The 14,555-nt window shown below is 42.1% G+C and overlaps 1 protein-coding gene across 3 annotated transcripts in view; it reads right to left on the bottom strand.

The window, feature by feature from the left end:
- Positions 1-14,555, bottom strand: part of LOC117420037 (voltage-dependent calcium channel subunit alpha-2/delta-4-like) — a 160,248-nt gene that overhangs the window by 90,947 nt on the left and 54,746 nt on the right. For all 3 annotated transcript variants that reach the window (XM_058986426.1, XM_058986427.1, XM_058986428.1), the window contains 5 exons: positions 11,740-11,837; positions 10,546-10,639; positions 10,230-10,322; positions 8,474-8,601; positions 2,318-2,392 (listed from right to left, as the gene is read on the bottom strand). In XM_058986426.1, coding sequence (XP_058842409.1) covers positions 2,318-2,392; positions 8,474-8,601; positions 10,230-10,322; positions 10,546-10,639; positions 11,740-11,837 — 488 coding nt within the window. The remainder of the gene's footprint in view (positions 1-2,317; positions 2,393-8,473; positions 8,602-10,229; positions 10,323-10,545; positions 10,640-11,739; positions 11,838-14,555) is intronic.

Below are 14,555 nucleotides of genomic sequence, written 5' to 3'. Positions count from 1 at the left end.
GCATTAGTCTGGCCCATAATTTGAGCTTCTCTGTTTGTGTGTAGTAGAACTAGGGCACAGTTATTGAGATCCTTTTCTTCCAACTGAACAACACTGCCACCCAGAGGTACTAACGTGCAAGTGCAACTGTAAATGATTTTACACAATGCAAAATTAAAAGCACAATAAATATGCTGTGACTGCAGACTGTGCAGAACAAACCTGTAACTTAATCTAAGCTTTCAGAGACTGCAGTACGTGGTATATAAATTGCTACTGGACTGTACCTACACCATACAGTATTCCATGACATATTGAAGTTAAATGTTGCAAAAGAATTGCCCCTGTGACTTTAAAACCAAACTTAACTAGCCTGAGATGAAATAGGCGTAAGAATTTCCTTGAATTCTAATCCAAAGAGAGGTGGAGTCAAATTTGTGGGTATCACTTTATATTGTCTCTAATTACTGTGTATTTACATAGTAGTTTCTTAGTAAATACATGTGTACTTACATATAATTATAATGTTATTATGCATAGTTACAACGTGTACATCTTTTTGCACGATATAACCACAACCCTAACCCTTTTCTGATACAATTGTATATATATATTGTGCAAAAAGACGTACACATTAAAGTACATTGTAACTATGCATAATAACATTGCAATTGTGTAAAGTGTTACTAAATCACTTTCGTAATTATGGTGGCCTGACAAACTGGCTGCAGTACATAGAACTACTCAAAATAAACAAAAAAGGAGGGATGATTGTGGAAACACTTCACATCACTTTACCTCCAGCACTCCCAAATGAATCATCACACTTCATTTCTATCTGGTTGTATTCAGCGCATTCTGCCAATTGCTTTAGAAATCAATTTCACCAATTGATGCTAAGTAGTGTATTAAAGATTATTTTTCAAGTTACCAATAATTCTTGTATTTCCTACGAGTAATCAAGTGCTCAAACTAAGCCCTACAAATCAAGGTCAGTCCTGATGGGTACAGGTGTTTCTGTGTGCTTTTGTAACCCATTCCTTTGTAAACGTATCAATGCAATAATATTTCTGTAAATAGTGCTTGCTTTTCAATTAGCTGCTCAGTACGCGTGGGTGACAGGGAGTTGTAGATACGGCTCTTTCTGTTGTCTGTGTTTTCTAAAATGTTTAAAGCAAATGTTTTATTTTACCCTCCTCAATACTGAAAGCTGTTTAAGATACTGTTCCTGAACTGTGGAACCAGACGAAGAATAAAAAAATGTATTTCCTTATTTAGGTGTGTGTGTGTGTGTGCTGTTTTTGATACTTTAAGGAATCTTAGAGTATTTTAGGCTAAACTGCTGCTTTGAAAAATGAGATTAAACTTCTAATCTTCTCTCAAGCAGAAGAGAAAGGTTTTATGATCTTCCAGGGCAGGGTTCTCCCCAGGCCTTTTCAGCCAGAAGGGCCGTCCAGCGAAATGGCTGTCGCCGCCCGGCTGAAAAACCCAGAGCCACCCATCTTGCAGATGCTACTGTGCCTTTAATGAAAAGGATTGGTTGCTATGCTAGCAAACTAGATCACTTATATGTGCTGGGTGAAAAAGGACAGCTGTGTGATACTGAAACTTAAAATGACTGCTAAATAACTGATTATTTTCAAATCAAAAATAGTGACAATTCCTTATTATTCAAATTCTTTGTCTTACTATATATTTAAGGTAAGGTGATTTTACTAAAGCTGATAGTGAAAACGCACTGACTGCTGCTCTTCAATTACTTCAAACAGAATGGCAAATGGCAATAATGCCAATTACTCCCCCCCCCCCAGACAACCAACACATTTGATAATCAGGATTCACCTTTACAAAAAGTATATTCTTAGTAAATCTGCCTCACTGAAGCAAATACATGAAAAAGGTTAATACATTTGACATGTCTTAATTATAAAACAAAGGAATCACCCATGTAAGAAATGGTACGTGCCACATGAGCCTTCATCAAAGGGAGCTAATTAATTGCGGAGAGTACCATTTCCTTTAGGGGTGTATCCTTTTTCCCTGTAGACACACCACTGGGCTGACAGCTGAATCATGGTTTATGTCAGGAAAATCAAACACGCCCTGCCAATCTAATCTGAACCAAATGAGGGACAACATGGAAATGACTTGGAGGACAGGCTATTTATAGGGCTGGGATGATGCAAGACATTATGTAAGCAAGATCAAGCTCAGAAACCATGGCAACAAAAGCAGAACAAAATATAAATGACAGCACAATCACACACCAATAACTCGACAGGTTTTTTTCTGTGTTCTCACAAGCAGTAAAAGTGCATTGAAACCCCAGCACTCCTACCTGCAGCGATGGCCATCTTTTTGTTGACCGTGACTGACACCACTGTGCTGGCGATCACGCTACTGGACCTCCGCTCTGTCAGGACAACAAAACAGCACAGATAATAACAGAAATCTGTTCAACGGGGTTAAGCATGCCCTACCTGGACATGCCTAGGGGCTCCTCAGCCACATCAAAATGGGGTTTAAATACACCAGCAAAATGCTGGTCTACTTGACTGATTATTTTATTATTTACCTTCAACGTCTTTCTTCCTGTCAGTAAAAGTAATTATAGCTAACAAAATATTTCCATAAAGCACATTTTAAACAGACATTTGGTACTACACTAGTTTCCCTGTTGATTTCACCTCATCAGTGTCTTCTGGGTCAAAGCATGTTACTGGCTGAAAGCATGTCAGTCAACAGCAGAAGCAGCTGGTTGGTTATTGACTGAAAAGAAGCCAGTGAAGGGGTGGGGACAATTTCACCATCCAGATGAAATGATCCAGGAAGTGCAAACAGGGGTTTCATTAAGCTAGTGTAGTACCAGCTATCATGTGTCTGAAGTGGAAATTCTTGTTTGCTAAGCAAATTTTGAAACCTATATAATGAATGGATGTTCATGTGGGAGAAAATGCATGGAACTATTTTGTTAGCTGCAATTGCCAGTGCCAGCTTTGAACTGTGTGGTGGTTCGGATCAGAACCCAAGCTTCTAGGCGTGAAAGGCTGGTGCTATTGTGCTACTCAGCCCCTTCCATGTGTTATCAGTTTTGTGTGGAAGTACAAGATGAAAAAAACATTTAGTTCTTCAGTGCCGGTATAGAAATCTCAAATAATGATGCGCACCATATAATTGAACACTCCAGACATTAACATCATGCATGTAGTACGCTGTCCTATAATTTTCAAACCATAACCACTGATTGAGTTTCCACAATACATTTGTTGTATGTAAATACAGTCCACCCCCTTAGTAATTAAATACACAGAGCTAATACAATAATTCCAGTAAAACTGACCTAATATTCATGACTGCTAACCCTGTATTTGGTTGTTAAATTTTATATTTTCCAAGCTAGTAATGAACACAGTTTACAGATCGGTCCTTGAAGATATTACGTTGCTGTTGCAAGTCTGAGAAAACAGCAGCATTTGGTTATGTTACTGAGAAAGAGACCCAGAGCGCGAGGCTTCTGGGAGTTTTTTTTTTACTCCCAGAAGTAAATCCTCAGTGGAGTAAATACATGTAAATTATGTTCATTAACAGCTACAACCACTGAAAATGAAATCCACATTCACCATAAAGCGATGGCAATATATATATATATATATATATATATATATATTAGGTAATATTGACTGTAATCATTTTATTTGCTCTACCTGTTTAAGTATGGAAGTACAGAAGTTAGTAAGTAAGTAAGTAAGTAAGTAAATAAGGAACACTAAAAGAAAAGTAGTTTAAGAACAATGTCAAAATACCAAACAAGACAATGGGGTTGAATTGTCAAAGCCTTTTACTCCAAAGTGTAAATCGCTAAACTTTTTAAAAAGGAGAAAAACACCTATTAAAGTTACACACCCAGAAATAAACACAGCAGGCATTTCGTTTAAGGCAATTCAGTAAGTTGGCCAGCACAGGTACATCTCAATTGTGCGAGCACTAATACAAAGAGAGACTTAAAGACCCAGATCTCTCTTAGTATTACTCAGGTACTCAGACACTGAGCCATGCAACAATGGTAAAAATAGCGAGCCATGCATCAACAGCCAATCACGGTGCAAGGCAGGGGAACGTCAGCCAGCGTAAAAGAGCACAGAGAGCATTCTCACGTGCCGGGTAAAGTACCGTCCTCATCTTCCGGGCCCAGGTCCTCGTAGTCTCTGAAGGCATCTAGAGAAGCAGGTCTTATGAATTACGCAACGCAGCAGAGACAAGAGTTTCCACATGAGGGCGCGCATTGTGCACCGATCTCTGTTCCTCATTTTGAAAGTGGTATTTGTGCGTTTCCCTCCGAATTTTGAGAAGCAGACCGCTCTGCTTGCGTATTTTTACATGTTGAAACACAACACTGGTGTGTTTGTGACCGTACTTGCTTCTACCAAAGATTACTGATTGTCATTGTAGTCTTTACAAAAACCATTAAGACTCTTGAATGAGATACTTCACCTCTGCAGTATATTGTAGCTCTGAAGGGGCAATAATCTATTGGACAGCCCTTATAAAACTTTGCAAAGAATGATTTAGAATACATTTTCAAATATTAATATATTATAATGGATTTGACCCCTTAACCAGCATGCAAATTAGCAGCAGAGGACACTGGGAGTGGGAATATTTGTGGTGAAAATGTTTATTATTGTTGTTGTATTTCGCTTTTAGTTCTTGTAAAAATGCATTTATTGTTGTGTTGTACAGTCCTGTAATGTTGAACCCTTCCTGTGTTGCCTTTGTGAGATGGGGTAGTGCTCCGGGGTGGGGAAGGGCTGTCTGTGTGTGAGTGAGTGAGTGTGTGGATGGTGCAAACTTCTTATTAGCTGTCTATTAAACTCTTTGTACCTGAAAGCATTGGTGTGTGTCTCCATTGATTCCCGTGCTCGCTACAATATACTGTACTCGGGGTGTGCTCTATTTTTTGAATAATTACCTTTAAGAAGCATTTGTTGGCAGGTATTAAATAAATAAAAACACACGTATTTATTAATGTGTTGATACTAAAACAAAAAGAACTGCCCTTCCCTCACCTCTACAATTGAGTACCAATCAATGAATCAATGACAATTAACTTCAGCACTGAGTGATTTGAAAGCCGATTGGAAACACATTTTTCCTCTCATCCAGGGAGCTGACATTTTTACGTATGTTGCAAAACTAGCAAATGCAACGCTGTGGAAACTGGGATATGTATTTCTTTGTGGAGTTTAATCAGTGATAACACCTTGTCCAGGACTACAATCCCACAATGCACTGCAGAGATCACACATTTCTAAAGAAACTAAGGAAAGTGACAGGATCTGTATTAAACAACCCTGTCAGATTGTTATTATTATTATTATTATTATTATTTATTTCTTAGCAGACACCCTTATCCAGGGCGACTTATAATTGTTACAAGATATCACTTTATTTGTACATACAATTACCCATTTATACAGTTGGGTTTTTACTAGAGCAATCTAGGTAAAGTATTTTGCTCAAGGGTACAGCAGCAGTGTCCCCCACCTGGGATTGAACCCACGACCCTCCGGTCAAGATTCCAGAGCCCTAACCACTACTCCAGATACTCAATAATTGTGCAAGCCAGGGAAACCGAGGGGCCGCATTGTTTTGTGTTGAGTAATGAACACGTTTTATTCCATTTAATTAGTACCTAACAATTCAAATGTCTTAAAGGTATACAGGTTTCAGCACACCCCTAATATATACTCCCTTCCATTGTGATGGATAATACTTACCCTTGCACTTCCACAACACAGCATCAAAACAATACATTCTGCTTGGAGGGGCTTCACATAGCAAACTTCAGTTTGAAACATTAAGCCAAACTGTGAGACAAGACCTTTGATAACAGTTCCACCAGAGTTTGATTATTAAACTCAATGGAAGAATTCAAAGTGATGCAATACTATTAGTCATGACTAAGGCTGTATTTTTTTCCACAATTATCATGTTCATGTTTTCCATAAAATGTACCCATTGCCGTGTAATATGTATTTCTCTGTGAAAATTCACATTTCTGTTAGAAAAATGATTTCCATTACACGAGAGTAGATGTTAAAACTTCATGCTGATTTGAACTCGGCTCTCGCCAAGATAAGCACCAACTAAGACGTAGCTTTACAGTAAACTAATGTGATCCATATGTGTCTCCATCCATTTACGTTTCCTTCCATATGATGATGTAGATATCCTTCTGTCTGGTGTTAATGGCTGAAGTGTAATGCTTGCTCCAGGGATCAGCTTATTTTGCCTCCCTGGCGCATCAGCACACACAACGGCTGCGATGCTGGCTCCGGGGATCAACCAAAGTGCGGCCTCCCCAGCGCATCAGCATGACAACCGTCTGGATTGAGCTAAGTAGGGTACATCTCTGGGGTTTTCAAGTGGGCACCTTCCATCCTCAGTGTTTCGTCGACTAGCCCACGACACCTCAAGAGGGCTCGACGGTGATTCTGGCGTCCCAGCATCACCCCCCTCCGTCCCCCACTCAACTCAGCCCAGCTTACTTACCTGTCCCCAGCCAGAATCTTTCCGTCTCAACCACAGCCAGTTGCTGCTCCTCTCTGCTGCTTCAGATAAGTTCTTCACTGTGTGACGCAACTCTTGGCCACTGAATCCGACGTCTCTGAGAAACCGGGTTGTAGAGTGTGCCACAAATCCTCGACAACCCACTTCCACTGAGTAAACCCGAACTCTCCATCCTCGCTGTTCCGCTTCAGTGGCTAGTTGAGCATACCGCAGTTTCTTCCTCTCATACGCCTCATCTACAGCATCCTCCCATGGCACTGTTAACTCTACCAGGTGAACAAGGCGTGCTGATCCAGACCACAAGACAATATCTGGTCGAAGGTTAGTGGTGGCAATCTCAGGTGGAAAAATAAGCCGTTGACCAACATCTGCCAGCATTTTCCAGTCTCTAGCAGCTTCCAGTTGTCCTGGGCGAGGATTGGTTTTAACACCTTTTCTTGGTGGTTGCTCTCCTGGGCGGAGGAATGTTGTCTTTTGTGTGTAATGTTTTGATGGAACAGGTGACAACTTATTGGTCATGTTACGCTTGTCTTCCAATGCTAAGGCCAAACATCGCAGCACCTGGTCATGCCGCCAAGTAAACCGTCCTTGGCTAAGAGCCACCTTACATCCTGTCAAAATGTGCCTTAATGTTGCAGGTGATGAACACAAAGGACATGAGGGATCCTCTCCTACCCAGAGGTTTAGGTTCTGTGGTGATGGGAGAACATCATATGTTGACCTGATGAGGAAACTGATCCTGCTCTGTTCCATTGACCATAGGTCTTGCCAGCCAATCTTGCGTTGTTCCACACTCTCCCATCTCATCCATTCTCCCTGCTTGGCCTGGGAAATGGCCTTTATACACCTCATCCTCTCCTCCTGCTTTTGCACCTCGTTGACTACCAGCTTCCTCCTTTGAGCTGGGGCTGCCTTGTGCCATGTAGGAGGAGTTGAACTGAAACCAAGACCCCCTCTTCCATGCTGAACTTGCCCCATGATATCACCAATTCGAAGGGCAGCCTTTGCATCTTCCACAGCTTTCTTTGCCGCCCACTTTCTTCCAGTTTTCAACACAGGTGCTGCCTCCCTTACGCATTTATCGCGTGACTCTACTAATGTCATTTCCAGTCTGTAAATAGTGTAAATAAATATTTTTTTATCACTTAAAAATAAATACAGTAAATGCTTGCCTAATTGACACACTACCTGTTACACTGCATTATGAACCTGGCAGCTGGTTCAGTTTGCTTCTGGTAAATGACTGAACACATGGCATAGAGCTGCATGATTTCTTTAAATTGTCTTCAAACAAAAAAGACACCAGCTGCATCAAGATCGGAAATATTTCTACTAAAGATCGCTCTGTCCCAGAAGGGGACATTTCACGTGCCTGTTGTCATTTTTACATTTATTTATGTTTTTATTTTGTTTGATAGTGTGCTGATGGTGAAAATAGAATGTCTTTGAAAGGTGAACATAAAAAACGAAATATTCTACAATTTAGCATTTACTGATTTTCAGGTAAGCATTTGAATATTTAGGAACATTTTACGTATAATAACTCTAGAGAGAATGATCCATTTTGAATGTGACAACGCTATTATTTTCTGCTTTAATAAATATTAAGTTTAAATTGTGAAATATCTTGAAATACCTATATTTAGACACAGAAATGCAGTGAAATAAGGTGTCCGTGAAAGAAATACAGCCCTTGTGATGACTGTGTCTATACTGTACATGCCACCTGGGCTATTTGACCGACATTGGTTCTCCTAAATTTCCTAATATAAGTCTATCTCTGTGCCTTTAATGGACACAGTGGGCCACATTGATCAAGGTCTATACACCAAAATACAAAACTAACTCAAACAATGAATGTACGGAGTTTGTTACGCATTAGGTAGCATGGAACAAAGCTATATTTGTGTGTGATTTGAAGTACCTCGCCCCTCCTTGTAGGGGGTGTAGTAGATGAAGCTGCCTGGCGGGTGCTCAGCCGCGCGCCGGTACCACAAAGGGAAGTGATCCATGGTGAAGATGCTGTCCTTGTCTGCCTTCGTCAGGAACTTCCTGCACAGATAAAAAGACAAGCAGTCAGAGCTGTTACCAGCTGGGAGCCAGGATCGCAGGTTCTGACTCAGTCCATGTCTTTGCGCTCCAAGATTACACACAGGGCATTACAAAGGATCCCAAATAAAAACCATATGAAACATTATTTTAAATAAAGTGCAAGGTAAAGTTCTATAAACTGCCCCAGCATTGTAAAATATATTACCAGTGAGTTACAATATTTAAATACTCAAGTACTGAAAACAGAATCATTATTTCCAGGAGACTAATGTGTTCTTTTGTTCAGATTCACTAAATTAGTTTAAATTTCTGTTTCAGTCATAACATCTCAGAATGGAGATTCATTCATTGGGAATCACGAGATTTTTTTGTTTGCTTGTTGACATGATTTTTAACCTAAGTATGGCCTGTCTGCTACTTCTGTCATAACCACCAGGGGGCTCTCATGTTCTACTGAGAGAAAAAATGGAAAGTACTCAATTAACTTTTTAACAAAATGGAAATACATTTTAGGAAAGCAAATGTTCACGGAATTATTGAAGAACAACCGGAGCAATGTTTTATTTGAATCAATGAACACAGACGAGTTATGACGGCTCATTTTGGTCTGTGTGAATTGGCTATACCGTCACAGAGCCGTCATATTTTATACCGTCTCTGAACCACCTTACTAGTGGTTCAGAGACGGCACTGAACCGTCTTAACTGTAACACTGAAGCGCTATAGCGGGCGTGGATTGAAAGTCAGCATCCCACGTGACTGCATGTATATCGGACGTGTTGGGTATTTTTGTCGTTGGTGTTACACGCTTTCATTTTTTTTCAAATACAATGGCTGATCAAGAAGGAGGTAGTAATTGGAGTCTGGAATAAGTTAAGGAATTGTTAACTTTACAGGCTGACGAGGAGGTGAATTCACAAATAGAAGGGACAGAGCGTGATGCTGTAATTTATGGTCGAATCGCCGTTGCCATGAAAACGATTTGTTGACTGACTGGTTTGAAAGTTGTACTCACATGATAGCTTTGTCTGTGTGAAAGGGTATTATACCGGCATAGATTGCGCAATTTCGAGCTGTGTGAATGAGTATTTTAAATATTTTTTATAATGTCTCTGAGACTGCTCAGTAGCGGCATCTGTGTGTGAAAGGGGCTTAAACTTAGACTCAAGGGTTACAGAACAGCCCCCACAGTTTTAAAGAAATGTGAAAACAATTAAAACAAAGCCAAGAAAGGAATATTTTAACTGTTAACATACATATGTCAATATATCTATCAATAACAAGCCATATTATAACATGTGTTATTGTTTGTGTTTGTTTAGCACTTCCCTTTAATAAGCTGCATGTTGGAATTATAGGTACTGTATTGTGCAGATATGCCACTGGAACTGGTCCTGCCATTTTGTGCTACTTGTGTTTATAATTAATAAATGCTCAGTTAGTAGATATTCTATATTTTATTTTTAAAACATCTGTCTAATTTTGAAAAAGATTGAACAGTAAAAATGAGGTTTACCAGAGCAAAACAAAAAAAATCTTCTTTACCTTTGCCCCCTCACTATTAAACAAAGTTAGGTGCCCCTGCATACACACACACACACACACACAACCTTGTTTCCAGTACTTACTTATTCACACGCTTCTCAGAGCCGACAAACAGGCTGAATCGGACCAGCCCAGCTCGAGTGCCCAGGAAAGCCACCTCAACACCGTCCGCTGAGCTTCAGTGGAGAGGAAAGGGGAGCAGGTGAAAGAGCAGAGCACAACAGTTCTGTTAAAAACCTACACATCTCATTCAAAATACAAGGTATACACAAGGATTTATTAGAGACACACGTTTCAAATATCTTTCAAATAGAAACTGCATTGGAACTATATGTTATGTCACATAAAAGACGGTTATCTTTAAATTAAATTGCCCTGGACAAGACAACTATAACTTACTTGGAAGAATTGAGAACCAAAGCTGTCCAATAGGCTTCCAGAGGGGCGGTAACCACAGCATCAAACAGCACTTCCTGTACCAGCTCCTCATCACCTAGGTAACGGGAAACAGCCATGAATGCTCATTTCAAATGCTGCTCTTTCTAGCTTTAGATGCTGCTAGCTTTTGAGAGCAAACAACTACACCTGTAATTGGAAGGCTATGTACAACAGTGTCCTAACCTAGTTTTTCAAAATGTTTATGTCAGATCGGATTAGGAAGGTGAATAGCCGATTACGATATGAAGACATTGCAGAAAGATTTCTAGTTGAAATGTTTGTCATACAGTAGTATTACTACACATACTGTACTGTACCACCATGGAGTGTGTTATAGTTTTGGTACGAGGCTGTCACTCCCCCTCATTACTCCATTGGCTTTGTCTTACTTTGTTTATTGCCGCTAGTTATTCTTGCCAGCATAATCACAAAAGGAAAATGAATAACCTAAGAGTCTTACTCTGTCTGTCACTGGACTAGTATTTAAGTATTTATGTACTTGGAATTTGCAGTGCTCGAGTACTTGAACAATGTTCTAATTAGAAATTCCCACCCCTTTGTAAATATTATTATTATTATTTTTTATTATTTATTTCTTAGCAGACGCCCTTATCCAGGGCGACTTACAATTGTTACAAGATATCACATTATTTTATTTTACATACAATTACCCATTTATACAGTTGGGTTTTTACTGGAGCAATCTAGGTAAAGTACCTTGCTTAAGGGTACAGCGGCAGTGTCCCCTACGAGGGATTGAACCCATGACCCTCCGGTCAAGAGTCCAGAGCCCTAACCACTACTCCACACTGCTGCCAAATACTGTACTATCATCTCAGTCGCATCCTCTGTTCTGTTTCCCTCCCTAAGTGCTGCTCATAGGGAGTCTTGTACCTAGAGGGAGGCTGGCTTCCCTGTACCTGTGAAGCACAAACTGATCTCTGAGTGTTAAACTAGACACTCACATTCCAGATCCTGCTCCTCTCCTGTGTGTGTTAAACTAGACACTCACATTCCAGACCAGCTCCTGATCTCTATGTGTGTTAAACTAGACACTCACATTCCAGATCAGGCTCCTCTCCTGTGTGTGTTAAACTAGACACTCACATTCCAGATCAGCTCCTGATCTCTATGTGTGTTAAACTAGACACTCACATTCCAGATCAGGCTCCTCTCCTGTAAGGTAGCGGATGACAGCCTGAAGCTGGGAGAGTTTGCGATGGTGAGGGTCAATATCCGTCACACAGTAAATCCTGCAACAACAAAGGCACTGGTTATACATAATGTCTTAATAATTAACATAACAAATAACCACCCCCACCCTCCATCCCCACACACATCCTATTGCACTTCTAGTAAATACAAAAGAGGCATATTCCTTTTTCTTTTACAATGTTGGATTCAAGGCCAGGACCTACAAGGCCGAGACCAAAGCCTTGAGGTTGTCTAAGGCCAAGGCCCCCAAAAAGAGCCTCCCCTGGGGAATTACTGTACATAGTGGGAATGGAAACTCTGGTGTACAGTAATGGTGGTAAACATGAAGTGAAACCTATAGAGTATCATACCTGTGAATATTGAGCTTTCAAAATAAGGGAGCTCTTACCTACATAAGACAAAGGCATACAGCTATTCCACTTTATTACTTGGTAGAATGATAGACTGTGATATGGTGATCCTTCTAATTGCTTTGAAAAAGGAAAAAATATCAAACAGAAAAACAAACATGAGATGCTTCACAATCAAATTCTCTCTTGGTCCCTGTGGTTTTTATTGTACTGTTGTAGGTGGCTGATTTGGCAGAAGCCAGTACTTTGTAAACGGCAAGAATCACACTGCGATCTGCTGAAAAGAAATGGAAGAGAACCAAACTCCCTGCTGCCCTAGACCTTTACCGCACTCTCCTCTCCTCCTTCTCCTCTACTCTCTCCTCTGCTAAATGTGCTTATTTCCAATCTGTAATCCAAGCCTCCACTAACAACCCATGTAAACTATTCTCTACCTTCTCCTCCCTCCTAAACCCTCCCCCCTCCTCCTCCCTCCTCTATCTCCCCTGATGACTTTGCCTCCTTCTTCTCTTCTAAAATCTCAGATATCCGCAAACTCTTTAACACCTCTCCCTCCCCCGCACCCCTTCCTGCTCCAACCCCTACACCCACTACATCCCCTACTAACTCGCCCTCCTTCTCCACCTTCTTGCCCCTCTCAGACTCTGACCTCTCCTCCCTGCTCCAGGGTCACAAACCCACCACGTGTGCCTTGGACCCCCTCCCCACTCACCTCTTTCAAGCTGCTGCTCCTGCTCTACTCCCCTTCATCTCCTCCCTCCTCAACACCTCTCTACTTTCTGGTATCTTTCCCTCTGCCTTCAAAAAAGCCTCTATCACTCCCCTCCTCAAAAAACCTACCCTCGACCCCACCTCCCTCCAGAGCTACCGTCCTGTCTCCCTCCTACCCTTCCTCTCCAAAACCCTCGAGCGGACTGTACACCGCCAGCTCTCTGCTTTCCTGTCCAACCACTCTCTGCGTGACCCTCTCCAATCTGGCTTCCGCTCTGCTCACTCCACTGAAACCGCCCTCCTGTCTGTCACCAACTCACTTAAGTGTGCCCGAGCTGCCTCTCTCTCCTCTGTCCTAATTCTCCTCGACCTCTCTGCTGCCTTTGACACTGTTGATCACTCTATTCTACTATCATCTCTTGCTGACCTGGGGATCTCTGGCACTGCTCTGGCCTGGTTCTCCTCCTACCTCTCCAACCGCACTTACCAGGTAACCTGGCGTGGAGCAACCTCCACACCTCACCCTCTCTTAACTGGAGTCCCCCAAGGGTTAGTCTTGGGTCCTCTCCTGTTCTCTCTCTACACCCGCTCCCTGGGCCCCCTCATCGCATCCTATGGTTTCTCATACCATTTCTATGCTGATGATGCTCAGATTTTCCTCTCCTTCCCCACCTCTGACTCCACCATCTCCTCCCGTATCTCTACCTGTCTGTCTGCTATTTCCTCCTGGATGCACTCGCATCACCTCAAACTCAACCTCTCTAAATCTGACCTCCTTTTCTTTCCCTCCTCCTCCCCCTCCTCTGATCTCTCTATCTCTGTTCCTCTGGAATCTACCACACTCTCTCCCTCTTCCTCCGCTAAGAACCTTGGAGTCACCCTGGACCCCTGCCTCTCTTATTCCCAGCACATCTCCACTCTGGCACGCACTTGCCGATTCTTCCTGAGCAACATCGGAAGAATCCGACCCTTCCTCACCAACTATGCTACCCAGCTCCTGGTCCAGGCCCTGGTACTCTCCCGCCTAGACTACTGCAACTCCCTCCTGGCTGGCCTCCCTGCGTCCGCCACCCGTCCGCTCCAGCTCATCCAGAACTCTGCTGCCCGCCTGGTGTTCTCTCTGCCTCGCTTCGCCCACGCTACTCCACTACTCCGCTCGCTCCACTGGCTCCCGATCACCGCTCGCATCCAGTTCAAGACTCTTGTACTAGTCTACAGATGCCTTGACCAGACTGCACCCAGCTACCTCCAGACCCTCATCTCTCCCTACACCCCCACTCGACCTCTCCGCTCCGCCTGCACTAGAAGACTGGCTCTACCTCCGCTACGCTCCCCTGCCTCCCGAGCCCGCTCCTTCTCCACCCTTGCTCCGCAGTGGTGGAATGACCTTCCTACAGATGTCAGGACTGCCCAGTCCCTGACCACATTCCGGCGCCTCATTAAGACTCACTTCTTCAAACAGCACCTGTAGAACTCCTCTGTTTGTATCCTGGGACACTATCACCCTTCATGTAAATGTGCTTTATTTTGCTCTTATCTGCCCCCTATTTTACTGCATTTAATCCTGTACTTCAGAATACTGTAATCTGCCAAGTGTTTAACCTGTAGTACTTTGTATTTAATCATATCCTGATGTAACTATCACTATTTAATCATATCCTGATGTCACTATCACTATTATCTGCTGTATTATTG

Source organism: Acipenser ruthenus, chromosome 14 (assembly GCF_902713425.1).
Source record: "Acipenser ruthenus chromosome 14, fAciRut3.2 maternal haplotype, whole genome shotgun sequence".
In the NCBI taxonomy this organism is placed as follows: Eukaryota; Metazoa; Chordata; class Actinopteri; order Acipenseriformes; family Acipenseridae; genus Acipenser; species Acipenser ruthenus.
This window is presented reverse-complemented; position numbering and strand designations above follow the sequence as displayed.